This window comes from Propithecus coquereli, unplaced genomic scaffold, assembly GCF_000956105.1.
Source record: "Propithecus coquereli isolate 6110/MARCELLA unplaced genomic scaffold, Pcoq_1.0 Scaffold184, whole genome shotgun sequence".
NCBI lineage: Eukaryota > Metazoa > Chordata > Mammalia > Primates > Indriidae > Propithecus > Propithecus coquereli.
The window spans coordinates 2307126-2334404 of NW_012143190.1; the positions used below are offsets into that span (position 1 = coordinate 2307126).

At 54.0% G+C, this 27279-nt stretch overlaps 2 protein-coding genes across 3 annotated transcripts in view; one reads left to right on the plus strand and one right to left on the minus strand.

The window, feature by feature from the left end:
• The window catches only part of FAM189A1 (family with sequence similarity 189, member A1), a 102203-nt gene extending 81814 nt beyond the window's left edge, over window positions 1-20389 (plus strand). Inside the window, exons 5-10 of the mRNA XM_012642691.1 lie at window positions 6613-6773; window positions 7339-7474; window positions 14724-14799; window positions 17304-17528; window positions 19014-19088; window positions 20073-20389. Coding sequence (XP_012498145.1) covers window positions 6613-6773; window positions 7339-7474; window positions 14724-14799; window positions 17304-17528; window positions 19014-19088; window positions 20073-20389 — 990 coding nt within the window. The remainder of the gene's footprint in view (window positions 1-6612; window positions 6774-7338; window positions 7475-14723; window positions 14800-17303; window positions 17529-19013; window positions 19089-20072) is intronic.
• A 5408-nt stretch (window positions 20390-25797) lies between these two features.
• Window positions 25798-27279, minus strand: part of APBA2 (amyloid beta (A4) precursor protein-binding, family A, member 2) — a 59766-nt gene continuing 58284 nt past the window's right edge. For both annotated transcript variants that reach the window (XM_012642700.1, XM_012642699.1), the window contains one exon: window positions 25798-26217. In XM_012642700.1, coding sequence (XP_012498154.1) covers window positions 26146-26217 — 72 coding nt within the window. In that variant the 3' untranslated portion in view covers window positions 25798-26145. The remainder of the gene's footprint in view (window positions 26218-27279) is intronic.

Consider the following 27279-nt stretch of genomic DNA (forward strand, 5'->3'; position numbering starts at 1 on the left):
TTTGAGCCTGGACTTTTCCTTGTGGGTAGTTTTTTTGATTACTAATTCAATCTCTTGTCACATTTTCTATTTCTTCTCAAGTCTGTTTTGGTAGTATGTGTCTTTCTAGGCATTTGTCCATATATGTAAGATTTAAGTTAAAATGTGTTAATTATATATGTATTATGTTAGTATGCGTCTATGTGGGGGTGGGGGGGCATGAAATTTCCCAATCTTTTTTTTTAAGGGACAAGGTCTTTCTCTGTCACCCAGGCTGGAGTGCAGTGGCCTGATCATAGCTCACAGCAACCTCAAACTCCTGGGCTCAAGTGACCCTCCTGCTTCAGCCTCCCCAGTAGCTGGGACTACAGGCACGACAAATTCTCTACTTTCAATAATGTTTTTGTTCATTAACCCACCAACTCCTAGTCCCAGAAAGGCAGGTGTCTGTTGAAATCTGTAAGTACTGGCCTTTTTATGCTTGTGTAAGCGTGACTTGCTTAACCTGTCCTTCCTTTGAAGTGTACCCACTTCCCTCTTCCTTCTCCCGCACCAGGGCCAACTTCTGGGTTTTCCTTAGGTAGTTTAAAACATTTGGTTCCAGGCTCTTAGGGTTTTTCCCTTTGATATGTCCTTTCTGTATCAGTCGTCCTCAGTCCTTAAATCACAACATCCCATTGCATTTCCATTACTCCTTCAAGTTCAGCTTTATGTAAGAGTCACTGCTGTTCCTGTGTTCTTCATCTTCTCCTGCTTTGACCTCTTTGTTCTGAGTGGATTTTCATTTGTTGGACTCATTTGTGGCTTTTGTTGTACTGACTCTTCATTCTCATGTTTATTTGTGTCTGAGATCTTCTCAGTGAGCAGCACTAGGTTATGATGAGCGCATTATTGGGGGGGTGGGTCCCTGTGGGCAAGTGTGGAGAAGGCCTCCTGCAGCCTTTTTCTGATGAGCTAACACTAATTTCTTTTCTTGGGAAGAACCTTGGGGTACTCGTGATCCACAGCCCCAGCCCCCTGCCCTTCCGGGGTACTCTGTTCAGCAGCACACTGTGCAGGTGCTGGACTGAGGGAGGAAAGCCAGTCCTCTCCCCGGGCTGTGGCCCTGCCATGGATCTCTGGCCTCCCAGCAAGGGGCTCCTCCTTGCCCTGCACCACCGTGTTGGTGCGGACTCTCACCCCACTTCCCCAGCCCCTCCCTGCCTCTCAGTGTTAGCAGGAAAGACCCCAGTGGTGATTCCTACTGTGACTGATGTTAACAGCTTATGCAGTTGATCAAAATTCCAGCTATAGCATTAGTTTTTCAGGAAGAGTCCCAGTTTTGTATTATTTACTGATTTATTAACCCATTTTTAATTCACACTTATTTTCTCACTCATTTGTTGGTTCATTCTTTCAGTCGGTTAGTCAGCACACATCCCATGTGTTTTTCGACGTGTCTGGTGCCGCTAGGATCTGGAGATAGTGAGAACAAGTCCTTCGAAGAACCTAAGACTTCTCATTTCTGTGGATCAGCAATGTGGGGTGATTAGCAGTTAATGGAACTAGCATAATGAATGCACGTGCACGTGGATGCAAAGTGTTATGTCTGTTGTCAAAATTGATAAAGCCGATTATGCTAATGTGTGTGGAAATAGTGGCAGAAGATAATCTGATTACACAATTCAGTTTATGGATATCGTTTAGCAGAGAAGGCTTTTTACTTCTTAAGTGTTTATAATCTCATTTTTTTAGTTTTACTTTTTAAGTGTAATCTCATTTTCCATTACATTATTTTCCTCCCCACTTACTTCATTGCCAGCCACTTTAGCCTCAGGAACATCATCTGCTGTTACATGCATCGCCATTAGGCACTTGCTTGTTAACTTCATCTTTTATTATGTCATTTATGTTCCCTCCTCTAGTCACATGCCTGATGGAGTGGAACTCCTTCAGAAAGTGCAGATGGGGCACTGTGCCTTCTGCAGACGTGGTGACTGTGGGCTTGCCCAGGGAGCTCGTAGGTGGTACTGGCCAGTCAGGGACAGGACACTACCCCCTGGGAACCCCAGAGTCACCCAAGCTCACCAGTATCTTCTCTCCACCTCACCCCAGTGCCGGCTGCACCTGCTGAAGAGCTCTCCTTGGACCCACAGTGACCTTGAGGTCCTTGAGGCCTGGGCTCAGCAGAATCATCTCTGGGCAATCGATGCTACTTAGTTACCAGACCGAGAACAACAGGCAGCTGATTAATCTAAACAGCTAGTTAAAGCAGTCATAAAAATGATGTGTACATGCAGATGGTTTGACTTTATGCTAATGAGCATTTGTCCTCCAGTCATGTGGTTTGAGGTCACGATCATCCCTTTGACTATGGTTCTGTTTGATGTGCCTGGTTGTTATTTCTTGTATAAACTTCGTGGAAACCGCACCATCTATGACTTCCAGACTTAGTTCCTCGAAAGTGGAGCCAGCCATGGGAAGCCATCTGAGAGCAGAGCTTCCCTAGATGTTTATGACTCTCCTCTACTCTCTTAGAACTGCCTTGCCCCGACCTGATGTCATAGCGATTTCTGTTGAGAAATCCTTTATCAAGTCTTTCCAAAACATTCAACCTGGTGTTCCCAGAACGAGCAGCTCCTCCTGTCTGCATCCGTGTGTCATTATGCAATTACAGCAGTAACTAAAACTGGCCTTCCCTGTATGGAAAGGCACCCTGCCGCCCTGGGTAGGCATGAAACTTGCTTGAGGGTGGTGGCAGGACCAGAGAACGGCAGGTCTGGCAGATGTCACCCTAGGGTCTGGAGCATAGAGGGGGAGCTCCTGCTCCTCTGACGGGCTGGTGAGGAGGAGGAGGAGGTCAATTAAGAAAACTTCTACATGTAATAATCCTGCTATTTCCACCAAGTCTAACGGGCAGAGGAAGAGGGCTTTTGCCCATATTTCTTAGTCTTTCTGGGAACTTGGAGGTATGTGTGCTCCCTTCAGGATGTGGCAGGAATGCTGGGAGAGGGTGCTGTGTCCCCAGGGAGCAGGAAGGGTTTGCACTGGCCAGAAATGGGCTGGGACAGAAAGGGAGGCAAGTAGACCTGGGCTGGAAATGGGGAGAGACTGCTAGAATCCCAAGGTGTTCCTGGGAATCCCAGCGCCTGTCTCCAGACCCCTGCTGCCTGGCCTGCCCTCCATCCCGTTCCCAAGGCAGGAGATGGAGGCCTGGGGGGAAGAGCTGGCATGCATGACAAGAGACTTCTGTTAGCCACATAACGCTGCTGTGTTGGTCTGTGACTGAGAAATGGTGCTTCCCAGGGATGATGGCTGTGATCACATGATCCTCATGTGCTCACCGTCCTGTGGGGCCCAATGGTCAGACAGGGCCCGGAGACCAGCCCCTGATTCCCCATCCCAGGCTCCTTGACTTCTTCATGCTCTGCCTCGGATCCTAGACTCTGGGCTGTGTGGGCAGACTGAAATTTTAGGGGCTCCGTGTTAAGGGGGCCTTGGAAAGCTGTGTGAGGCCAGTTTGCCCCAGATCTCACCTGGAAGGACAGCACACACCTAAGCTGGGTTCCCCTCTTCCCAGAGCAGACTGTGAGTGTGGGCTTTTCTATAGCAGGGTCTCAAATGCTCACCCCTGTTGTGTGGGGCACAGCCCTGGGCACTAGGACAGGTACCAGGCACAGGTGTCCCATTGTCACTACACGGACCAGGGATCAGAGGAGGCAGTTACATCCTTCAGGATCCTTCTGCCAGGTCTGAAGGATGACCAGGAGGTGCCAGGTAAGAGGGACACAGGGAGCAGGGGAGAGGGAAGAAAATGCGATTGGTATTTGGGGTTGTTTTGGAGCAGATTTGTTTAATGAGTGTGGAATTTGGAACGCTGGTTGGTTAGGAAGCTGGAAACTAGATGGGATTCAGTGAGCAAGGGCGTTGCTCATAAACGTGCTTTCAGTGGCAGTGACCTCATCGGATTGGTTTAAAAATAGCTCTGCTGGCAGGACGGAGACTGAATTCCAGAGGCAGAAAATCAAGGCAGAGAGACACACGCTAGATGCTCCTGCAGGGAGGAGATAACAGGGGCTGAATGGAGGAGTCCCAGCAGGGAGGTGTCTGTCCGTGTCCTCAGCAGATGATTGTGGAGCCCCTGCTGAGCCCGAAGTGGGGACACAGAGGTGGATAAAACACAAATGGGCCCTGGACGTCAGGGAAGGAAATTGCCCTTGGGACTGCCGCACAGTCTCTGGGAGCTGGTTACCCAGGTGTGCAGGGCTGAAGGAACAAAAGGGACTGCTGAGGTTGCAGAGAGATGAGTAACTGCAGAAAGCAGCTGTCACCCCTTAGAGCTGGGAGGACAGAGGGAGGGAGTGGGAAAAAGCATGATAACAGCAGCTCCCTTGTCCCAGCACCTGCTTTCCAGGCTCCCTCTAGCGCCCCCTATAGGCAGAAGCTGACAGGCAGCCAGCTGCAAGGGAGCCTGGGAAATGTAGTCCACAGACTTCCAGCCCCAGTGTGTGGAGCAGAGGACAGAGCTGGTGACTTTGCTGCCAGACAGGCCCTGCCCTCATTAACCAGACACTGATGGCGGGGAAGAGAGGGAGGAGCGCAAGTGTGATTTGCAGGCTTCTCTCAGGGGAGGCTGAGGAGCCAGGCTAACAGGCTCCCTCTGAAACGAGCCAAGGCTGGAATGCTTCCAAGAAGGTGAGGCCAGCACACCCTGAAAGGGCAGTTGGGACCTTAGAGCAGATGCAGAGCCTGTACCTTAACTTTTACAAAGCCTCTGGTGTGTGGCAGCATCTTCTCGCGTGAACCTGCTCATGGAGTCATCGGGAGCTCCTCATTTCTGAACGTGCTTGTTCTCCTTCTGGGTAGAATTGTGCCTTGCAGAGGAAAGTGTTTGGGTTTTTGCATTTCATTTTACTTGAGTATGTTATTGATTTTTTTCTAATTTCTGATAGACACTACTTCAAAATATTTCCTTATTAGACTTCAAGGACAGTTGCCCTCACCCTAGCTGCTTAGCTGTGTGCAGTAGGCGTCAGGACTAACAGCTTTCCAAGGCAGAGGGCGACAGACACATACTCGATCTGCTGGTCGCCATTGATGAGCCTGTTTCAGACAATTAAACACAGCCGTGGGCAGACCAGCTGGAAAGGCAAGGAGCGTGCTCTGTGTGTTAGGAAGACCCGCAGGGCCCATTTTTAGTCTGACTTGTTTAGACGTGGCCACCATCCTTTCTCTGTCAGCCTAGAGCACACTGATCTCACAGCATTTGACCATACTCAGAATCATTACCTCGCCCAGACCAGTGCAAAGTGTTCTCACGTCCTGACCTCTGTCAACTGCAGCCCACCCTACCCGTGCTGCCAGAGACACTTTCCTACTGTGCAGCTCCAATCGCCCGACTCCCAGGCTCCAACACCCTAAGAGTTGACCTCTAGAGCCTTATCTATCTGCTTTTCTTAAACACACCTTTCACTGGCTCACCTGTTCTTGAGCCTGAGTGCCTTCCTGCAAGCCCACCCATTGGAATCCTACCAGTTTTTCAAGGCCCATTCAGATGTCGTCTTCTTCATGAACCCTTTGGGACCCCAATTCCCACATAGTGCTTAGAGACTTCACTCTTGTCTAATGGAGCTGTCCTCGGCCGTGTTTGGGTGACTGGGACTGGGTCCTTGTCTTGCCCCCCAATCCTCTCCTTCCTCCACCTGCCACACAGTGGGAGGTCCCAGAGCATGGAACCCTCGTAGCACAGTCTTTGGGGACCTGTAGACACTCACAGGGAGGTGTTGATTGGCACTGGATCAGTGTCTCAGGCATCTCCACGCCACGGGTAACTTTTGGGCAGCAGTAACTTGAAGGTGGAAAGAGAAGCAGTTATTGGCAGTACTTCAAAAATGGAAAACTAGGCAAAAACAGGGTTCATTTTGTTAAAGTGATGTTACCCCACATTGCTTAAGCAGCATCTCAGTGTTTAAGGTTGCCCCATAGAATGTTCTAGAACTTACAAAGGAGTCTCTTTTTTCTTCAGAGCACTGTTTTACAAAGTGTGTGAATCCCATAGAACTGCAAAATATTTATAATACTATGTGTCCAAAGGGGCCCATAATGAAATATTTGAGAAGCGTTGGATTAAAGGATTAAATAGTTAAATAAATAATTCAACACAGGCCTTCTCAGAGCCTTTAACACACTGATGAACGTTGTAGGGCTCCAAGAAGAGAATATGTGGCATTTCCCAAATGTATTTCACTGCAGGAATTTCGGGGGTGGGGTGAGACATTTCTCACGAATGCACTTCAGGAAGCGCCGTCTTAAACCGTGGACCGCAGGCACCCTGTAACTGCACGCAGTCTTTGAGTAGTGTGATCAGAGGTGTAGTGGTAGGGATAGCATTAAAGACTTCCTGGACTGTGTTTTTTATTTTAAAAAATCAGAGGCATTCTGCATAACAGCGTGGGCAACAAAGCGCAGTGAGGCTTCCGAGGCGAGGCGTTCGTTGGGGAGCCTCCGTTTGAAAGTGTGTGTTTAGCAGTCATGGCTTGACAGTTTAAATTACAGACATTCCACACTGATCATTAAAGCTTATGTATAATTGGCTTAATTAGACACAAGCCGCATGAGATGTCCCGGATAACTCCGACTGTCTCTGCTTTCCAGTTCCTCCCGCAGAGGTCGCATTCTGCCAGCGCCGCCTGCGTGACCCCCCACGGCACCGTTCTGCACCGGACCCTGGATTTCGACGAGTTCATCCCCCCGCTCCCACCGCCACCCTATTACCCTCCAGAGTACACCTGTACGCCCTCCACCGAGGCCCCCAGGTTGGTCTTCCGTGGATGCCCCCATCTGGAGGCCTCCAGGATCAGAAGCGGTCATTGGGAGGTTGGAACGGTCCTGCCACTTTCAGGGGAGAAGTTGAGCAGAACCGAGAGCCGCCGTCCACGAGTGTGTTTTGTGAGAGAACAGAGACGGCGCGGCGACAGGAGTGGTGCTTAGAAATAGAACATTTCTAACGATGTCTCTGCAAGGCGGCCCACTCGAAACTGGCGGCAGACAGGAGCAGCTCCGTCGTGTTCTCACGACGCACAAAGCCGCCGTCGCATTATACTCATTCGTAGAACACGTAAAGTGTCATTAAAGATTTAAGCAGCTGTATGATGGTTTTAATCTTAATGGACAGGGCCATAGAGTTTATAGAAAATGTTGATGTCCCTCCAGTAAAAACATGAGTGAAAGCTGCCTACCGAATTGGCTTTTATTCACAACCATCATGAGTCCTGGAGGAGGGGAACCCCAGCAGTCCACGCCCCAACCGCTTTGAGAGTGATGTCAGCTGTTCAGGTTCCTTCCCCAGGGAATGACAGTGTGATGCTTCTGCCTTTTCAGGGGCCTCCACCTGGACTTTGCTGGGTCTCCATTCAGCACTTTGTATGACGTGGCCATCAACAGCCCTGGCCTGCTCTACCCTGCTGAGCTGCCCCCTCCGTATGAGGCAGTGGTGGGCCAGCCCCCTGCCGGCCAGGTGAGGCCCGGGCCCAGACAAGGCCAGTTCCTGTGGAAGGTGGGGGAACCCTCCCCGCCTGCCCCCAGAAGGCACCACGTCAGGTTGTGAGTTGGCTGTGTAGTTAGCACCCGTGACCGCCCAGTGCCCTGGCCTACCGTGCACACTTGTATCTCTTAGGCCTGTCCACAAACCTGTGGGATGCTGGTCTCGTTAGCCCTGTGCTGTGCATGAGGCATCAGGTTCAGACAGCGGAACCTGCAGAGATTCCAACCTAGACCTGGGGAGCCCAGTATTTGTGCTCTTCCCCTTGGCTGCTTGCTCAGGCTCTGCTGCTATGCATCGCCACTCATATGGGTCTGAGCTTAACGTGTCAGTGTGTCTGGGGACGTGGTGCGGAAGGAACTAGGATAGCTTCTAACCCATGGGCAGACCCCCCAAATCCAGGGGACCTTGGCCTGTCTTGACTACATGCTGCTGTCACCATCTACCAGGGAGGTAAGACAGCTGTTCTGGATCCCTGGTCCTGTCTGAGACCCAGGCCAGGAAGTGTTTCAGGCCTTCTCTGAGCTGGGCGTGCCAGGCACCCCCACAGCCTCTTGGTGCCTGACACATAAGAGGGTCTTGGGAGGAGTTCATGGAGCCTCAGTACCGTACCAAGCTCATGAGATGAAATGGGTTGTTGCCTGCAATGCAGCCAACTTAGGACTTGGAACTAAGTAAGTACTGAATTCAGCAAAAGCCAGTCGTCCTTTGTGGGGTATTATTTTCATTTTTGTCGTCACTGCTGTTACTGTCATTACTGAGTATGGAACGATGCTAGCCAGGGCAGAGAGGCGGGAACACCTGGAAAGGTCATGTGGCAGCTGAGTGCAGAACGGTGGTCGGGGAGGTCCTGGAGGCCTTGAGGATGGAGCATGGGCAGGGGACACAGGGGAGTGAAAAAGGGCAGTGGGGGTGGGGGCTGAGCCAATTCTGGGCTCTGAGCACCAAGCAGAGGAGAGTGAACACCCAGGACTGCACTTTTGGACTTCTCAGCAGCCGTGGAGCCCCTGGACACAGCTCGCAAGCCTATCAGGATGATCACGTCCACAAGGACACATCACCTTTTGCAGGCTGGGCTGTCTTAGGACAGGAGGAGATGCGCCTTCCTTGTGCCCAGTGGAAATGTGGACATCACATTCAGACACCGTTAGACTCAACCCATAAGAGGGGGGAATATTTGCCATAGGGACTCTCCGTCAGGGTGGCTTGCAGTGGGCCAGATCGGTCTCCAAACCCGCCCAGTAAGCCCCCAGCCCGTCCTCACATGAGCAGGCAGTGCCTTTGCACCTGCTCCCACCCTGAACAGACGTCAGTCCCCCAGGACTCCACCGGGCCAAGGACTCTGTCCGCAGGAGAAACCGACATGTGGAAACTGCCTGTGAGGAAGGACCTTTTCAGTGAGGAGAAAAAATGTGGCCCTGAAATCTCATTCCTAAACCTGCAGTAATGGAGATGCTCTTGGATATTTTTTAAAGCTGACCTTTAAAGCAGGGACCTCTGCTTTCCCGATGTGGTTTATTTTTCTGTTTATGATAAAAAATAATTCAAATCAGTATTATCAGTAGAGACCATTTGCTGTGATAAGAGTTATCACCAGTGCTCTAACGGGGGCGCCCAGTGCACTGTGGGACACTTGTCAGGGGCTCAGGGCCTGTGTTTGGGGGGTCCAGGGAGGACCTGAGAGCTCAGACTGGGTGGGCGTCAGGCAGGCAGGGTTCAGGCGGAGGGTCTGGGAGGGCTCTTGGGAGAGGGAACAGCCTGTGCAAAGGCTCAGAGGGAAGGAAGGAGCAGAGAGGACACAACACACCCGCCAGAGACCACTCAGGATGAGTCTCGGGTGAGTGTGTGTGGGTGGAGGTGACTTGTCTGGGTGTGGGGGATGGGATTCTGAATGAGTGCCCATCGGGCGATAGGGTCTGTGGTTCAGCAACTCAGAGAGACTGGAGTTAGCTGCAGAGATGGTCACTGGAGCCTGGGAAGTGGAGGAGGGGGTGGGGGCACCCAAAGAGGGGAATGGCTTCGAGAAATGACACCATTGTGGGTGGAGAGGAAGGGCACCCACCCACATGGCAGAGCACTAGGCAGGGCTCTGGGAAGCCTGCATTTGCAAGAATCAGCAGTTTGGGAAGGAAGTGATGGGCCAGCTGTGCCCAGAGGCTGTGATGGCCAACGCCAGGTCCCCCTGGCTCACTGTGGAGGGGCTGTGGGCGACCTCTGCAAGAGCAGCTTTGATGGGCTGGAGAGGCAGGAGCCGGGATGTGCTGGGCAGAGGCGTGGTTGGGGTGTGAGGAGTGGGGGCACGGGTGTGGCCCTGGGTTTTAGACTCCGGTGGGCCTCACCCCCCATCCCAGGACTTGTTAATCAAATCCCGATGGCTGGGCCCACCCCAAGGTTCCTGATCAGTAGGTGATGGTGGGCTAAGGATTTGCTCTCCTAACAAGTCCCAGCTCCTACTGCTGCTGCTGCCACCGCCCCAGGGACGAGCGCTGTGAGAACAGGAGTGGATCACTCTTGCAGGATGTTTGGTAAAGAGGAGAGAAGATAGCATGGTAGTTAGAGGGACGTGTGGGTATAGGGTCCTGAGGATTCACCAGGCAGATGTGGAATGGCCCAGAGGGTGGAAACCCACAAAGTCCGCAGGGGCGTGTGATTCTCCACTGCTGCCTTGGGATAGGAGGGCAACCCTGCCCCTTCCCCGTCTGGACGGTGACCCTGCCTACCGGTCACAGAACTCCAGCTCTGTGCTGGGGACTGAGTGTGGGCCTCCTTCACGCCCTCCCTTTTGTGAGCCATTATCCCTATTTCCAGAAAAGAGAGTTGACTGGAACGATTCATGATTCTGTGTGTACAACCCCGTGGAGAGGGACAAGCCCGGGCGTGCTGCCCGCTCAGAGCCCTTGGCCCCCCAACAACACGCCCCCCCTGCATGTGGAGCCGGCCCCCAGCTTCCCAAGGCCCTGGATGCTAAAGTAGCTCTTGGGCTTGGGTGAGACTTTCAACGCGCCACCCACGGCTGCACACCAGAGGGACATTCACTCGTGTTGCATCACTAATGTACTCTTTTCTCTGAAGAACAGAATATATTGGAGGATGATAATACTGGCTCTAAGGCCAGTAAGACTCCATTCTCCAAAACTCCTGGGAATTTTCTAAGTTGAGCTTTCTTTCACAGACCTTTGGTGAGAAGAGCTTTAATGTCAAAAGCTTGTCTGGTGTTAGCTTGTGTTGACTCAGAAACCTCTAGCTCAGAAGTGCTGCGCAAACGTTATGCATTATCCGTTTGAGTGCATCTGTCTGCACGGCCTTTCTCTGGGCTACCAACCTGGGAGCAGGGCAGCATCTGGTGATTAAGGGATTGCGGCAGCCCTTGGGCCAGTTCTCTTTGACCCCATGGTCTGGGAGCACTTTTCAATTCCACAGACGTCCCTGGGAGTCTGGAAGTCAGTGAAACCCATTACCGTCCGCAGAGGGAGGCTGCCCCTGCCAGCTGCCGCCACCCCGGGCAGCCCGTCCCACCTGATAGACAGTGAAGAGCGGCCCCTTCACAGCGGGACGCGTCTCCCTGGGCGACAGGGAGGTCAATTGCTTCCCCTTGTTAGGACAAATGGCGTATAAACCGCCTGTCAGCACTTGTTTGGATAAAGAGAGGAAGACAGACGGACGGAAAAGCGGCTGTGTGCGGGGCAGGAGAAGATATTTTTGACTCGGGAAGGAAAAGCTCTCCTTGCCTGTGATGTTTATTTATTTATTTATTTATTTATTTTTTTGAGACAGAGTCTCACTCTGTTGCCTGGGCTAGAGTGCTGTGGCGTCATCCTAGCTCACGGCAACCTCAAACTCCTGGGCTCAAGCGATCCTCCTGCCTCAGCCTCCCGAGTAGCTGGGACTACAGGCATGCGCCACCATGCCCAGCTAATTTTTTCTATATATATATATTTTTAGTTGTCCAGATCATTTCTTTCTATTTTTTGGTAGAGACGGGGTCTCGCTCTTGCTCAGGCTGGTCTCAAACTCCTGACCTTGAGCGATCCACCCGCCTCGGCCTCCCAGAGTGCTAGGATTACAGGCGTGAGCCACCGCGCCCGGCCTGTGATGTTTATTTTGACCCCTTTGCCTGGATGGGTCAGCCGCACACACGTTCCCTTCTGGCTTAGGTTGCGGTGGTCTGAGACTATGTACCCTCCAGCGAGTTCGCTGAGGGAGTGAATTTCTTTCAGTAGCAGGAAAGCGATTGAGAATTTACCGGTCTGGTATCTTGTCTGGGTGACCAGCTCATGTTTCAGGGACCATTTACAACTGTGCAATGGAGAACTGTGGCCTGGACGGATGCCCTCCCTCGGGGCGCTAACAGTCTGGGGCGGCAGGGCAGGCACAAGCGAACTTCTTTAGGGCTTCAGAGGAGAATCAGACCTGGCAATCTGGGTGGGGCTGACGTGCGTGTAAGCAAAGGGGAGGTCATCGTGGGGGGCCCAGCGTGGGCAAAGGCGCAGAGGTGGGGCGGCAGGAGGCCAGTTGTGGGAGCTCCAGGTGCACTACCAGAGTCACGGAAATAGTTTGGGTACACACTCTGTGACCTTGGATGTCAAACTGTAGAGGTGCCTTTGAAGAGCTTGGCATTTGGGTGGACATGACCCAGTGATACTTTGGGAATTTTAATTTGGTGGCGGTATGGTGGGTGGAAGGGAAACCCGAGCAATGAGCTAGGAGTCATGAGAAAGGAGACAGACGTGACAGAGCACGACCAGCCCCAAGTCCCAAAAGCTATCGTTCGTACGTTCCAAGGAAATGGCTTTTCCATTCTAAAATCCATTGGCAAAGTGTCTTTGAAGATTGCCTTGCGCCACTAGCCTAAAATCTTAACTCACATTTCCCATGATTGCTGGTAATTGCCCCAGAAGAAAAGGTCTTCATAAATCTAGTACTAGACGGTTGGCCTCACCCAGGAGTGGGAAACTTATTACAGAATTGGGGCGGAATTTCCACGCCAGGGGTCGTAGCCACAGAGCTTTCTAAAAGAAAGGAAGACGAGGAGAAGTTTGGCTTTTTTGCCAAATGCCAGTTGACTTTTCAATGACAACAACTAGTCAGAAAAGCACATCTGCAAATCAGTGAGTCCCAGGTGAGGTGACACCTGCCTTGGAGGGTCCAGGTGAAGTGATACCTGTGGCCTCTCCTCTCGACAGCCCTCTCACTCCTCTTCTTCCTCAGGGAGCGGTGTTTATGAGCTTTATTGCAGAATTCAAATTTCAACTTGAATTCTGTTCTCCCCCGCCCCTACTTCCTCCTGCCCTTCTAGTTTATCGAAAACGCTGTGTGAACGGAACAGCTATTTCCCCCACAGCTCTAGTGCGGCAAGGTGGCTTTTGACATCAGGGAAAGCCAAATTTAAATTAAACCCTTGACACCCTGCTTGTGAGAGGTGATAGATGCGCTCCCAGGAGCTGTCTCCTCTTGAAGCCGGGTCTGACCGGGAGCCAGAGGGAAGTGAGTGATGCTTCTGCAAAACATGAAGCCAATCCAATTTCCTGCTGACCTTGTCCCCCTGTATATTTGATTTCTCTTGTTTTATTTATATGTCTTTATTACCAGAGCTTTTTTTCTTAAAGCAGCAGGTTTCTAAGTTGCCACCCACCCCCACCCCAAATAAGAAAGTGAAACAGAGGGGTAGACATGGGAAGGGACACGTGGAATGAAACTAACTTGCAGGGCGTTGTTTTTGTGATGTAGCGGAAGATTCTTGGCAGAGGTTTCCAGAGTTGGTTATTGGCACATGGAGATGACAGTGAAAGAAGGCAAGTGCCAATGGTGGCGCGAGTTCCCGCCCGCATAGAATGAGAGCGCTGAGGAAGGAGAATAGCGTGTATAGTATTGTTCTAAAGCGTCTAAGTGGGATCAAAGGGAGCACTTAGGCAGCTCTCGCTGTCTCTTTCTCTCAGAACCCCTCGCAGGCCTCACACCTCGGGGGGCAGCTCATAGCCTTTGCGCTGGTGCGAAGGCTGCAGCCCAAGCACCTGCCCCCGCGCCAGCCTGGTTTAAAGAGGAGAGATGAAGGATACCAGCCATGTGATTGAAGTGGCGGGAGATGAGGGCGGCAGAAATGTAATTACCTGAGCTGGAATCGGACCAAGCCGCAGGGGCCCACCCACCTTCCCCAGCCTCCTCCGGAGCTCATTATTTGCAAGCGCATCCCCAAAGCAATTCTGAAATAACACAAGGATCCAGAAATTGTTTTTTGAAATAGCACAGGGGCGCGTAGCGGCATTCATGTGACGTGTGTGCAGTGTTCATGACATCCAAGCACGGGGCCTGTGCAGGCCATGAGGCCCTAACGCAGAGATGGCGCGGCCGGGCCCGCCATGCTGCACAGGACGGGCAGGGCAAAGAGGGAGCGGACCGCGGAGGGGGCCTGGCCTTTCCCCCTCAGATTCCAAGGCCTCTGCAGGCAGAAGAGGAGTCCACCCAAGAAGAAAGCTGCAGAAGCTCGATGACTGTGCAGCTCCAGGCGAGCTCCACAGCTACCTGCTCCACCAGGACAGGATGGCGTCTAACGGTGTCCTCAGGGCTGCAAGGCCCACATTCAAACTGGCACCTCGTCCTGTGTGGACCTGGACCCTTAGCCTGAGCTCAGGTGGGGTGGGCAGTCTTGTCATAACCCTCTCGACCCTCTCTGCTGGAGATGAAAGGGAAGAGAGAGCACGTGCCAGCTCTGTGTGACTTCAGGCACTCACTCAGGCCACGACCATTTGTTAAATGCCCATTCTGTGTCCACACTGTGCTGGCAGAAGGCATTGCAGGCCTCATGCCACTTTGTCTCTGTGGCCTTTTCTCTACCTGCAGTGGAAGCTGAGAGGAGAGAGAGTGGTTGAGACAGGCATGTTGGAAGTGAAGGCAGGGACTGTCCTAAGCCCTGCAGTGACTCTGGGCGCTCCCGTGTGGCCTTTGTTTGTCCCAGAGAACGCCCATACGTTTAAGGTGCGAAGCTCAGGGTGGCCCTGCAGGTGTCCTGATTGAAAAAGGTCAGAGACATGGGCTTTGGCCTTGGCAAGGAAAACTTCAGTGCTCACACCCCACCCCCTACATTTTGGGGAAGGGAGGGGAAATACACATCCCACAACACTTCTTACTGGGAGACCAGCTTCAAAGTCAGCCTGCTGCCTGGGGCTGTTGTACCGTGTTCCCAGGTCCCACCGATGCCTACCTTGATGCTCTGTGCTTCTCGCTGCAGGTTACAAGTTCAGATCAGCAAGTGGCTGAGACTAGCTCCGGGGACCCAAATGCCACTGCTGGCTTCAGCACACCAGGTAACCTTACCTCTTTCAGTATTTGGAGTGATAAGTTTATATTTGTCACCGACGTCTCTTCTCTTCCTCCTATTTCCTTCTCCTCTTCCTACTCTTCTCCCTCCCTTTCTTATTCTTTAAAGGGGTGCTTTAGCCTGTCCTGTTGAGCACCAGATAACCTCTCCACAGTTCTTCTCTTACCTGCACCCAACAAGTCGGTATACCTGGAAGACCTCACACTTTCTCTGGGTGGCTTTGTCACCTCTCCCCAGGGCCCCTTCTCTCTCACTTGAGGGGCATGGCTTTGAAGAAGAGTGCCCCCAGCTGGAGTCCACCCATTCCAGAGCAACAGTTGCGCGTGCTGGGTTATGTCCACCCGGTGCCTCCCACAGAAGCAGGTGGCTGGCTGGGGGGCTTCACAGGAGGAGGCAGGAAGGAGGGCAAAGGCTGGAGGTTGTGCCCTTGGGGTGTCCTTGAAGGACAGGTGTGAGGTGTCAGATTCCCAAACAGAGCGGGTGGGAGCAGTGCAGAGCTGGGGCTGGGGGAGGTGGTCCCAGGTGTCAGGAAAGCAGACAACCCTTCGTAGCGGAGGGAGCAAGGGTGCTGCGTTTCCAGGGAGCCACCTTCTTGAGGTCCCAGGCGGGCTGATGTGGGCTGATTTACATGGAGACTAAAGTCAGATAACTCGTGAGAGTCCCACAAAGGACCACGATTACAGTCGCAGGGCTCTCTGTCTTCTCCCCGAACACTTAGCATCTAGGAAAAATAGGAAGGGGCCGCGTCCGGATCTCTGCAGTTGTGAGATTCAGAAGTGATCTCATCCTTCTCTCGGTCTCTCCAAGGAGCCATCAGAAACTGTCCAAGAGGTGGTGTCCGATGACCTTCCCAGGGGCTACCCCAGTTCCCTGTCACAGGGTGACCACACCAGCCTGCTGCATTCCAGGGTTTGGGCTGAGGGGGTCTGCAGCCTGGCCCCACCTATTCCAGCCACGTGACTCCTACAAATCGCATGCTCTTGAGGGAAACAAGGTTGGAAAGGCGGCGCACCCTGGTGGCTCCTGGAGCCCCTTCCTGTTTGTTCTGTTTGGGCAGGTGGAGATGACAGAGGAGTCTGAGCGCCTGTCATCAGGGAGGCAGCAGGGCTGCCCCCTCCTCACTGCCAGGACCTGGGCAGTTAACTCTGTAGCTGACCCAGACACCCAGGGGTGCTTGCAACACCAGACTCCTGGCTGGGGTGCCCAGCCCCTGATGGGTCAGGAATCTGCGGAGAAGTACTGACAGGCTCTCGGGACCCCTGTCAGGCAGGTTTAACTGCAGGAAAGGCGCCTTCCTCCAAGTAGCGACGGCAGAGGAGTGAGGTCCAGGTCCAGGTCACGGGGTGGGCCAGAACATTTGTAGCTTTTACACCTTTGTCACAAATCAGCTGGGCACTATTGTGTGGGTCTACTATTTCTGGATTCTCCGTTCTGCCCCGTTGATCCAGTGTCTGTCACTCGGCCAGCGTCTCACTGTCTCGGTGACTGGCTCCAGCGTCAGCCTTCACGTCGGCAGGAGTGGTTCCTCCTCTTCATTCTCCTTTTCAAGCTCGCGTTGGCTATTCTAGGGCCTGTGCCTTCCCACATACGTTTTAGAATCAGCTTATCTGTGTCTTCCAAAGTCCTTGCTGGGATTCTGATAAGAATTGCTTTGCACCGAGAGAGCAGTTTGGAGAGAACTGACATCTTCCTCCACTGAGCCTTCAATGCACGGCCGGAGTATGTCTCTCCATTCATTGATGTCTTTCATCTCCACGTATCACTTTCAGCATACAGAACCTGTGCGTGTTTTGTGACGGGTACGCTAAAGTATTTCGCTTTCTTCAGAGCAATCGTAAATGGTATTGTTTTTAATTTCTGTTACTGCACGTTCATTGCTAGTGCACCTGATTGACTGTGAGACAGCTGTGGTTCATTCTTGTGTGTGGATCTTGCCTCCTGCCACCTTGCAGAACTCACTCACTAGTTCTAGAAATTTTTTTCATAGATTCTGGTTTGTTTTTCATCTAATAAAATAACACAATAGTAATGAGGACGTGGGTGCTGGCAGGGCCACAGGGAAGCCATTCCCCATGGTCCTGACTGGCAGCTTGACAAGCAGCCTGGGTTGCACCCCCTGCATGGTGGCAGCCCCCCAGGACCGGGCTGGGATGCCTCTATATCCCTCAGAGCTTCTGCCTTTCCCTGCACGGGCCATGCTCGTCAGCCTCCTTGTGACCAAAGCACCTGATTTCTGACTTTCAGTCTCTTGTAGAATGTGAAGTGTCTAAGCCCCCTCCACCTATGCCCTTCCTGGAATGGTTCTTGGGAGATCATCTGGTGTCCCCAACTTTCAACACCAGAGAGTAGCATTTGTTAGCCTGGTTTGGTGTTTCCACGCCCCCTGGAGTTCAGAGTTTATCCAGCATTGGGGTTTGAACGGCAGGTGCTGTCCCACGTCGGGGGACTGCCATGGTTGCCTGCCCTAATGCTGTGTCCCTTCTCTTGTAGCACCAGCTGACAGTGCAAACCTGGTGTCCGAGGGTGCCGCTGCACCAGGTCCCAGCCACCCATCCCCTGACAGCCCCATGGGTGTCCCACCACCCCCACTACCCGCCCAACGCCTTGGTTGCACATCTCTGGAGGATCCCAGCACAGGCAGGCAGGCACGGCAAGGTCCCAGGCACGTGTCCCGCTCCACCAGCGACCCTACTTCATGCACATCTGGTGCGGCAGGTATGGCTGGCCAGGCTCCCCTCTGTCCCTAGTGGTTGGATGGCTTGCCTTGGACATTGTAGCTCTCAGTGACCCCCATGAGTTGAGGCCCAGCCCTGGGGAATCCAGGGCCACAGGGAATGTGGTCTTGATGCCTGAGTCCCCTGAGCTGGGCCTGAGTGCTGAACAGCCTGTGGGTCCCTGCTGTGACCCCACCAGGCTTGTCATTCTGGCAGAGGAGGAAGGATTCGAGAGTTCAGGATGATAAGAGCCCACCAGGCTGCTCAGCCAGCCCCAGACACTACCTGTGGGTGCTGCACACCTGCTATGGGGCCCAGGACAGGTGACCATAGGCAGTAAATCTGGGGGGGGGGGCGGGTATCCTCCAGTGGGAGCTGCCCTGGGCAGGCACAGGTGTGTTTTCTGCAGCGCTTCACGGGCACCCTTGGCAGTGCGCCCTGGAGCTTGTGTTGAATCTCCCCAAGTGACTGTTTGAAGGGCAGTGCCCTGGGCTGTAGGACCCAACATCAGGTCCCCCATGGCCAGCGGCCCAGGAATTTGCATTTCACAGGAGCTCCCCTGGGAGTCTTGTGTGCCCTGAAGTTGGAGAACTCGCACCCTGTTCTTCTTGCTGTTTTTTTGAGGGGGTGGGCATAGTTTCTGCCAGGAAAGATTGGCAGGCCTTTGACTGCAGTGCCATCACAGCGGGGACTTTTTTGCACAGCGGAAGTGAAAGAATCCTAAAGAGGGCCCAGTGGGTCCTGGACAGTCTCGCCTCGGTGATCTTGTGCAGCTGAGCCCAAAATAGATGAGAGCCTGGCTGGGCTGGGAGGATGGAGCCCCCGAGAGGAGCCAAGGCCATAGGAGTCAGTCGCTGGCTGTGCCCTCCTGGAGGAGGGATCTTCCGAGCTTGCGCCTGTCGCTGTGCTCTCCCCTCCAGCGTGCACTCGCCAGCTCACGTGGAGGAAGTTCCACCCCAACCTTCTGAAAACCTCCACCTCTGCTTGTTCAGAGCTCAGAGCTGCTCTCCGCCCCATCAGGGCTCATGTGCACTCACTGAAGTCGGGGGGATGATCCCCTGCACTTGGAGGGGCTCAGGGCCCCTACCCCAGGTGAAATTCATGCTTCGTGACCCGTGACACATGAGAGCTGGAGATGAAGGGAGGGGTGGTCACGATTCCTTCTCGGCACCCTTGCTTCGCTTGTCGCCGCCATCTCCTCTTGGCTGGGCACGGCACCTGCTTTCTGGGGTCCTGGGAGCACCTCCCATGTGGGCAGGTGTGCCAGCGAAGGGTGCTGGGCTTTGTCTGAGCCACGGTGGGCCTGGCCAGTGCGGGGCTGTTCCTATCTTAATCTGCTGAGGGTTAGGTTCCGGTCAGCAGGTTTCTCCTGCTTGGCTGGCATCTAAAATATATGTCTAAGCCACGCCACAGACGGGTTATTATAGTTTTATCAGTAATTCCTTTTCCCGTTTCATGTGTTCACTGAATTCTCTTTCTGGTTAAGGTGATGCCTCGTCACACACACCCTTGTGCAGCCAGGACCTAGAAGCAGGGCTGTCGCGGGCTGCTCCGGGGACGGGTGAGACGCACCTTTTCTGAAGCCCTTTGACTACACCTGCGGGAAGTGGGGGTGGGGGGTGCCCAGTGGGCCCCAGCTGCATTGCTTCTAAGTGCAGCCCTCACACCGTCACCCATGAGTGGGAGTTTCCAACTCTCTGGGCTTTGAAAGGGCCTCCCCCTTCCCTTCTGTCTTGGCACACCTGTATCAGAGGCCACAGCTAATTTAACATACGTGTGCCTGCTACTTCACTTTATTGATGAGGTTTTATTTGGGGGGCGTTCTTACAGTTTCTCATGTTTAATTGCCGGGCTTGCTCATTGCCAAAAAAAGACCCCAGAACAGACTGCCCACACATGTTTACTTTGTGGGATTTCAAATTCAGGCTGGGCAAGTCAGGCTCTGATCTGGGCCTTGGTGAGGTGATCACAGCTGGCTTTCTCACAGGGGCCCTCAGACTAGTGTTCGTTCCATGGGTCATGCCGAGCAGCTGTTGGCCTTGTCGGGAGGCAGAGCCCTGTCCCCTGGCAGTCAGCAGGGACAGGGCCCTGGATGGTGGCTGCTGTCGTACCGGGCATGGTGCAGGGGGTCTCATTTTCCCTCTGCCACCCCTAGCTCTGGTCTTAATGCAGATTCTGTCTCTAGATGGCACCATTCTGCCCTGTAAGAGATCAGACCCACAGGGGCACAGGTCACTGAGCCGGGAAGACTGCAAAGGGCCCGGCTCCTGTCCCCGCAGGGATTCTAGCAGAGGCGGAGGAAAGGCAGGGCCCTGTTCCCCAGTCCTTCAGCTCCAGGAGGCTGCAGTGCCTCAAGGTTAACACCAGCTGGTCTCGGGGCTGAGAGGGGATGAAGGGACAGTGGAAGCAGGGCATGCCCAGGGTGCCAGCCCAGGAACTCAGAAAACCGAGCATGGTTTCCTTTGCTTTTTAAAGAACTTATGACAGCTGCCTTTTGTTTTGTTTCCAGTAGTTTTCGAATTGCATCTTTTCCCTTGATTTTTAGTTTCCAAGTCTCGCTCTGCTGTGGCTGCCTGTCGGCCCCAGCTTTCACCACCTGGGAACCCAGACACCTGGAAAATCAGCCAACAGCCAGCGCCAGAGGTCTTCACAGGGGTCTCCAAAGAGCGGCCACACTCTTTAGTGGACAGCAAGGCCTATGCAGACACCAGAGTTTTGGTGGCTAAGTTTTTGGAACACTCGCACTGTGCCCTCCCTCCCGAGGTGCGGCATGTGGTGGGCGCCATCCGCGCGGCAGTGTCCTCTGAGGAGCGCCCCCTGGAGGAGGCTGTCTTCAGTGCTGGCGTCCCGGACCAGGTATGAAGGAGCCACAGGTCTAGATGTGGACACCAGTGGACTGGAGCCACGGACATTCTTGCCAGAAGCCACCGGCCTGGCACAGAACCATCGTGGGGGACGCCCGAGAGTATCTCACGGTGGCTCATCAGGGGACAGTTATTCTCTGTTGTGAGGTGGATCTGGTCAGTTGTTCCTTTGGAGATTCCATTTCCTACCTAGTCCAGTCATTCAGAAAGATGACTCCTGTCCCCAGTGAACTCTGGTTTTATCTGGCGTGTGGCACCTTGAACTGACCAGCGTTACACAAATACAAATACAGCAACAGGTGACACTCATGTAACTTAAAGACCCTAAGGATCTTCAAAATCAGGGCCGTCAAAACCAGAATTCTCCCCGTCCCCAGTTTAGGTTTAGTGTTAAGTGGACAGAGGATGACATCAAGCACTGAGACCATTTGTCTCATGTGGTTTGCATCGCTCTATAATCAAACCTTTATCGTATTCTGATCTATTTCCTTTAAAAGGAAATAGGTAATTTTAGCACAGATGGAGCCTGGGCCCAGCTTTCTGTCTGCAGGGCCACAGGGCTATCGTATGAGTAGACACACGTGAGGGACTCCACAGCGGCACAGCCACTCTCAGAGACAGGTGGGGGCTGCAGGGGCTTAGAAGAATCCACGGTCTCCTAGTGTCCCTCGGCCTCCCTCTGCGGGGCCTCCCCACTATCTCCCTGGGCTCCTTCTGCCATCTGCCGCCATGTACCTGGAGCAGACACACTTTAGTTGTTGTTTGTTCCCTAACAATAAGCACCTATTCCAAGCCCCTCTGGGGGCTTTCCCTCATGTCTGACCTCACCTGATTGGCCTCGGTGGGTCAAGGTCTGGGGGGAGAGGCCTGCTTCTCCAGGATGTGGGTACCTCCCCATTGAGCAGGTCTCTGGTGATCAGCCAGGCAGCAGCAGACACATCTGCATGGGAGGATGCAGATTACAAACCGTTTATTTCCAGGAAACGCCCACAGCATTGGTTGTGCAGAAGTAGGCAAGCCCATCCGGGGTGTATCTTGGGTGCCTTTGGATGACTTGGGCACATTTGACTTTTTCTGCACCTCCCTCCAGCCCCTTGTTTTCTGGCAACATCAGCAGCAGCTGCTTCCCAACAATGGCCCTGAAGCAGCACCATCCACTGGAACTTTCTGCAGTGATGCAAACGCCGGTATCTGAGCAGCCAAAGCTGCCGCCACTGGCACATGGGGTTGCTGAGCCCTCGACGGTGGCTAGTGGCCCCTGCGTTGGATGAAGTAGCCCAGAGCCTGCAGGTCTCATCAGAGAGCCCGTGGGCCTGGCACAGTGGGGCAGCGGGGACCAGAAGGGTGCCCACCACTGCTGGGCTCGTGCTTCCCTCTGTCCTCGAACCCCTCCCCATCCCTTGGTCCCCAGTGTGCTGGGGGCACTTCTGCATGGCTGGAAGCTGGGCCCCCGCAAACTGAGGTGTGGGAATCCCCCAGCCATGGTCACCTGCCAAGGCTTTGAGCTTCATTAGTGTTATTGGTTGTTGCTTCCCAGAGATTAGAGAGCTGAAAAAATATAAATCAGGCCTTTCAATGACAACCTTAACTTTTCCATGAGAGATGTACTAGAGATGAACTTATGAGCACTTTATTCAGACTATGAAACAGGAAATCTCTAACGTTTCTCAAGTGAGGGCTTTTGAAGTCCCCAAAATAAGTCCCTTTACAGGTAGAGTTAATGGATAGATTTTCAGAACGGCCTCCCCTGAGTCTGTGAGCAAAGCTTTAATGCCCGGGGCCCTGGGCTCTAACCTGCACTGTCTCCGAGGTGTGAGCCAGAGCCACCAGCTGCAGGGGTTTTGCCTGCTTGGGGAGTCTACGCCAGGCTTGCGGGAGCATACAGCAGTGTCCCTCGGGTGGGCTAGGGCTGCAGTTCTCAGATCTGGCTGCAGTTCCCGTGAGGCCGAGACACCTCCACCCTGTGGACTCAGCCTCTGGCATTTCCACTGTGCGGCCAGGGTGAGGCACTGCTGGACCACCCAGCCTGGCACTCTGAATCCTGCTCTTCTCCTTGTCCTGTCTGCCCCCCGGGCTCCTCCCCCAGGCGGTGCCTCCCCCAGGTGCAGGCCAGTGGTCCCAGGGGTTTCCAAGTGTCCTGCCATTCACACCTCAGCCTCACTCAGTGCTGTTTGCTCTCCTAGCAGCTCTATTTGTGGATAAGGAAACTGTACCCAACTTTATGCTGCTGGGCTGGAGCCTTCTGCCTCCTAGAAACAAGGCTGTCAGGGGAGGTGGCAAGGAGCCCTCCTTGGTCCACCTGCTCAGGGCCACTTGTGGGCTCTAGGAAGGCCCAGGCTCTGGGCTTCCAGGAAAGGTTCCCCAGAAGAGAAAGGTGCCAGTTAGAGCCACTAGGGAATGTGCTGGCAGCTTAACTCACCAGCTGTGGTACTCTGAGCCCAGCTCTGAGGCATCCGGGCACTGGGAGCTCTGGCAGTGGGCACCCTGGCCTTGGGCCGAGTCGGCTCATGGCCAAGGGGAGCACTGGCATCCTCCCTCACCTGCGCACCTTCCCTCCAGGGGCCTCATCTCATGCTCCCATTTTGGTATCTGAAATGGGCTCAACTGTGGCTCTTTGGGAGGTGACTCTCTCCTTTTTCGGCTACTGGGTCTTGGGCACTCTCCCTGCCCACTCCCAAGACCTGTGGGGGCCGGCAACTGCTAGGACACCACCATTTACCCGGCCAGGGGGCCTCTCGGATGCTGAGGTGGGGGAACTCTGCACCCCAACTCTGTGGCAGACAAGGTGGGGACATCGTTCACAAGGACTTGAGGTCTCCTTCAGGTGGAGACCATGATCCAAATTAAATGCTTGGGACAACCCCTGTGACAGAAAGCTTATTTCAAAAGGATGTTTTTTCCCTCACCTGTACTGACTCACAGAGGCTGCTAAGGCAGAATTTATAAGAAATTGTTTTCAAGCCACCAGAGACCTGTTTGTACAACTGCAAAGGTTGTATTTATTTAATGTACCTCAAGGTGTTTTAATAATGATAAGTGTTTTAATAAAAAATATTTCTGGTCTCTGTGTCTCTGGGGTCTAATTGGGATGGACACGGGCTGAGAGCCTGTGTGCACCGCTGGCCGAGAGCAGGGCCCGCCAGGAGTGTGAGGCAGCTGCAGCTGCCTGCTGGGCTTCCCTGGAACCTTCTGGAACAGCTCAGCTCTCGGGGTGGGAGGGGAGGAGAGCAGGTGCCAGACACAGGCAGATCCTGCCCATACTGACACCTACGCCTCGATGGGTGCGACATCCGAGGGCTTTGAGGAGGAATGCAGGTCTGCAGCTCAAAAGTTTTCTTGGATGTGGGTTTTTAAAAATGTGTATCATTTGGTGGGAGTCCCGCCCCCGTATCACCTGCCAGCCACGAACCTCCTCTCAGGAGCACATTCTCCTGCCTTGTGTGAGGCATTACTGGAATGTTCCCTTGGCTTCCCGAGTTGAGGCCCCTTCCTTCCAGCTTTGGCTCAGGTGACATTTCCTTTCATTCCCCAAGGATGGGGGCCATGGCCGGCTAACAGTTTTTGTTTCTTGGCCAAGTGAAGAATTTTATTTTGCTTTTAATTCTTCAGCATATTCAGGGGGAGGGGAGGCCTTTGTGCTGCTCTTTATAATGGAATTGCCTACTGAACATTTTTCTTTGCATCTGCCATGCGTACTTTCTGGGAAAAGAAAGGCGTGGAGCTAGAGTTCACGCTGAGAGACTTACATGGCCCTGATGGCCAAAACTGAGTTCAGGTGAGCTCTTAGCACATGTCCTCTGGGTGGCCAGGTGAGAATGTGTTCTCACTCTGCAGTTCCCCAAGAATCCCAGGCCCTGAAGGTGCCTGGTCAGTAGCTCACGACGTGGAGCACACACTGCTGTGGGCAGGCCAGAAAGAAGTGGTCGGTCCTGCTGCTCCAAGGCCCCCAGGCTGACACGGCTGGAACCCCCACCCCATGGCCTTCTGACCAAAGCCCACGTCTACCTCCATGGCCTCCCCATGCCAGGTGAGTGACACAGGATGGTGGCCCTGGAGAAAGGTAAGTGATGGGAGAGCTGCCAGAGCTGTTATTCTAGCTGGGCTCCATGGGAGCCCACAGGGACAGAGAGGGTTCTGGGATGGGTGGTCCAACGTTCTCTTACACACACACACACACACACACCCCTCTCTTGGAGGTAATTTAATTTAAATTTAAATGTGAATCCCAAGGCTCCATCTCTTCCCTTATTCAATTAGGTAGTACTCTGCCAGCCATGCCTCCTCTCTGGGGGCTGGTGGAGGAGAACGCGGGATGGGCCAGCGACTGGTCACCATGGCTGGCTGCTACAGGGCCTTCCCCACCTGACACCTGGTGACCGGATCGCCCACCCTCCGACCTCGTCAGTGATGGCTCCTGAGGCCACCAGAGACCCAAGGGGGAAGCTGAGCAGCCACTGCTGCCACCACACAGCACACTTGCAGAGCCTCAGGCTGAGGGTGCGAAGTCCGAGGACAGGCAGGCACCGCCGCCCAGGTAACAAACCAGCCACACGAAGAGCTTTTCATCAGGACTTCAGGTTTATTAGTGATATGCACGAAGTCTTCCTAAGGTCAGCTGCATGCAACACACGGGCACTCCTCAAATACAGTAATCCTAAAGCTTTAGTTACTGCGTGGTAAGGCTTCTTAAGTCACAGTGTATTCTTCAAGGCCTGGGCCAAAAAAAGAGACTTCTGGACAAAATGACGTCAGTTAACATGGATCTCTAGTGGACTGAGCTAGACTATATCTGACTTATCTACACACGCGCTAACACTGCCCAGGGCCGCGCGCCCTGCTCACGGCCGGCTGCCTCAGGAGTGGCAGAGGTCGGGTTTCCTGGTGTGGGTTTTGTTTCTTCAGGGGACACGCACAGGTGTGGATGTGTGTGTGTAGATAGATTTCAAATGGGAGCACACACCTGTGCTCCTCGTGTTTCTGGCAGGACAGTGAGCAGGTCCCACCAGCAGGAGCCCTGCCCGGGAGGGAGGGTGCCCAGGTGGGGCAGGAGAAGCAGGTGTGGTCCCGGGTCACCATGGGAAGACCCTAATGTCTGAATGACGGCTTGCCAAAATAAAAGTCCAAACGGCAGCATTATCTAAATAAATATGGAGTTTTGATGTTGTGGCCATCATCCTTTATTTACAATCAATCACATGTCCCCAAATTTTCATTACAAGTCACAACCTGGGAACTGGGCTGCCACATTCCTGCAGAAGCAGTGGAGAAAGCAGTCGTTGGGGACTGTCAGGGTCCCCTCCCCCAGGACCCAGACGTCCCAGCCGAGGGGGCAGAGGGGTGGCCGTTGGCCTGCCCAGGGACGCGGCCCATGGAGGCCTCCGTTCAGGCCACACGGCAGGCACCCACGTTCACTCTCTACAGCTTCGGGGAGGAAAGACACACACTCCACACCACACACAGGGACCGGGACACACCCTCGGCCAGTCGCAGTGAGAAAACGGTTCAGAACGTGGCAAAATACTTGACTGTTTTACAAAGATTTGTTCCTGTGACTCTCCTTTGATAAAGATATACTCCTTTATGGCAAAATAAAAAAAAAAAGTGGGTGGCGAGGGCACGACCTTCGGGGAGCCAGTGTCCCTTCTGGGCTGTGGGGTCAGGGGTCAGGTCCTCGGCCCGGGTCTGGCTCCGGCTCCCCCGGGGCCCGGGCAGGCCTGCCTGGCGTCCGGCTCCACGGTGTGGCCAGGCTGTGGCCTAGATGTACAGCGGGGTCTCCTGGCCCGTGAGGAGCCTGAACATGGCGGCGGGCATGGTCTTCATGTGAATCTGCCGACAGAGACAGGAGGCTGAGCCGCTCTCCCGCCCGCCCCTCCGTGCAATCAAGTGAAAACAAGGAATAGATGTGAAAACCCGGATTTCCTGTGTGAATGCCAGTCTTTAGAGTGAAGGCAAGAGAGGGGCCTGCCCAGGCCGATAGTGACCTAGAAAGCCTCCCTGGACGTTGCAGACTGCGACTCGTGTCCGCACCCCGTCTTCAGAGGGTTCTACACGGGTGAGTGCTAGTTTCGCTTTCAGTCTAGTTAACGGGTCGGGGGTGAGAGGTCGGGCTTTTAATGGGGACAGCAGTTTGCCTGCTGGCTGGGGCAGGCCAGGGGTGCTCTGGCCTCCAAAGACCCTGCAAGGTGTGCGCTTTGCTTCAGTGAGGAGGAAGCCGGGGGGTGGGTACAGAGACACACACCCCTTCCCACGGAACTGCAGCTAAAGCAGGTATCCTGAGGGCTGGACACTGGCTTGCAAGGGGCTAGGGGGGCTCAGGTCCCCCATCCTCTGGGGCTCAGTTAGCAAAGGACCCTTTAGACCCTGGCTTCAATCTCTAGCTCCAAAGGGGCTGGGTATACAAGCAAAGCCTGCAACCGCTCTCCAGGGACACCAACATGTGGGGTGCCCACCTCATAATCCTTCTTTGGGGGCACTGGGAAGAGGCATGTCCTGGCAGGAAGACACTAACGCTCTGGAAGCAAAGCGACGGTGGGCTCTGTGCTTTGGCCCCAGGGCCTGCGGTGCCCACTCCTCTAGAGAGCCTGCGCCCTGCACAGTCTGCTGCCATGCCAGTGGTGCTGCTGGACGCCCCTTTGGGTTCCCAGTGGGGTGCGGTGTCCCCTGGGTCGAGCAGGTCTCAGGCCCACCCACACAGGTACCCCCTGCAGATACGTCTTCCCACTCGCCCCACCAGGAGCCCTTCGATCTGCTTGATTTCAGCTCCTCCCTCTCCCCGGGGAGGGTAGGCTCACAGGGTAAGATGGGAGCACAGAGGACCCAGCAAGCAGGGCGCGCCCAAGGTCCTGGCAGGCCAGGCTCCCCTAAGAAGGGTGGGGACCGACGGCTTTC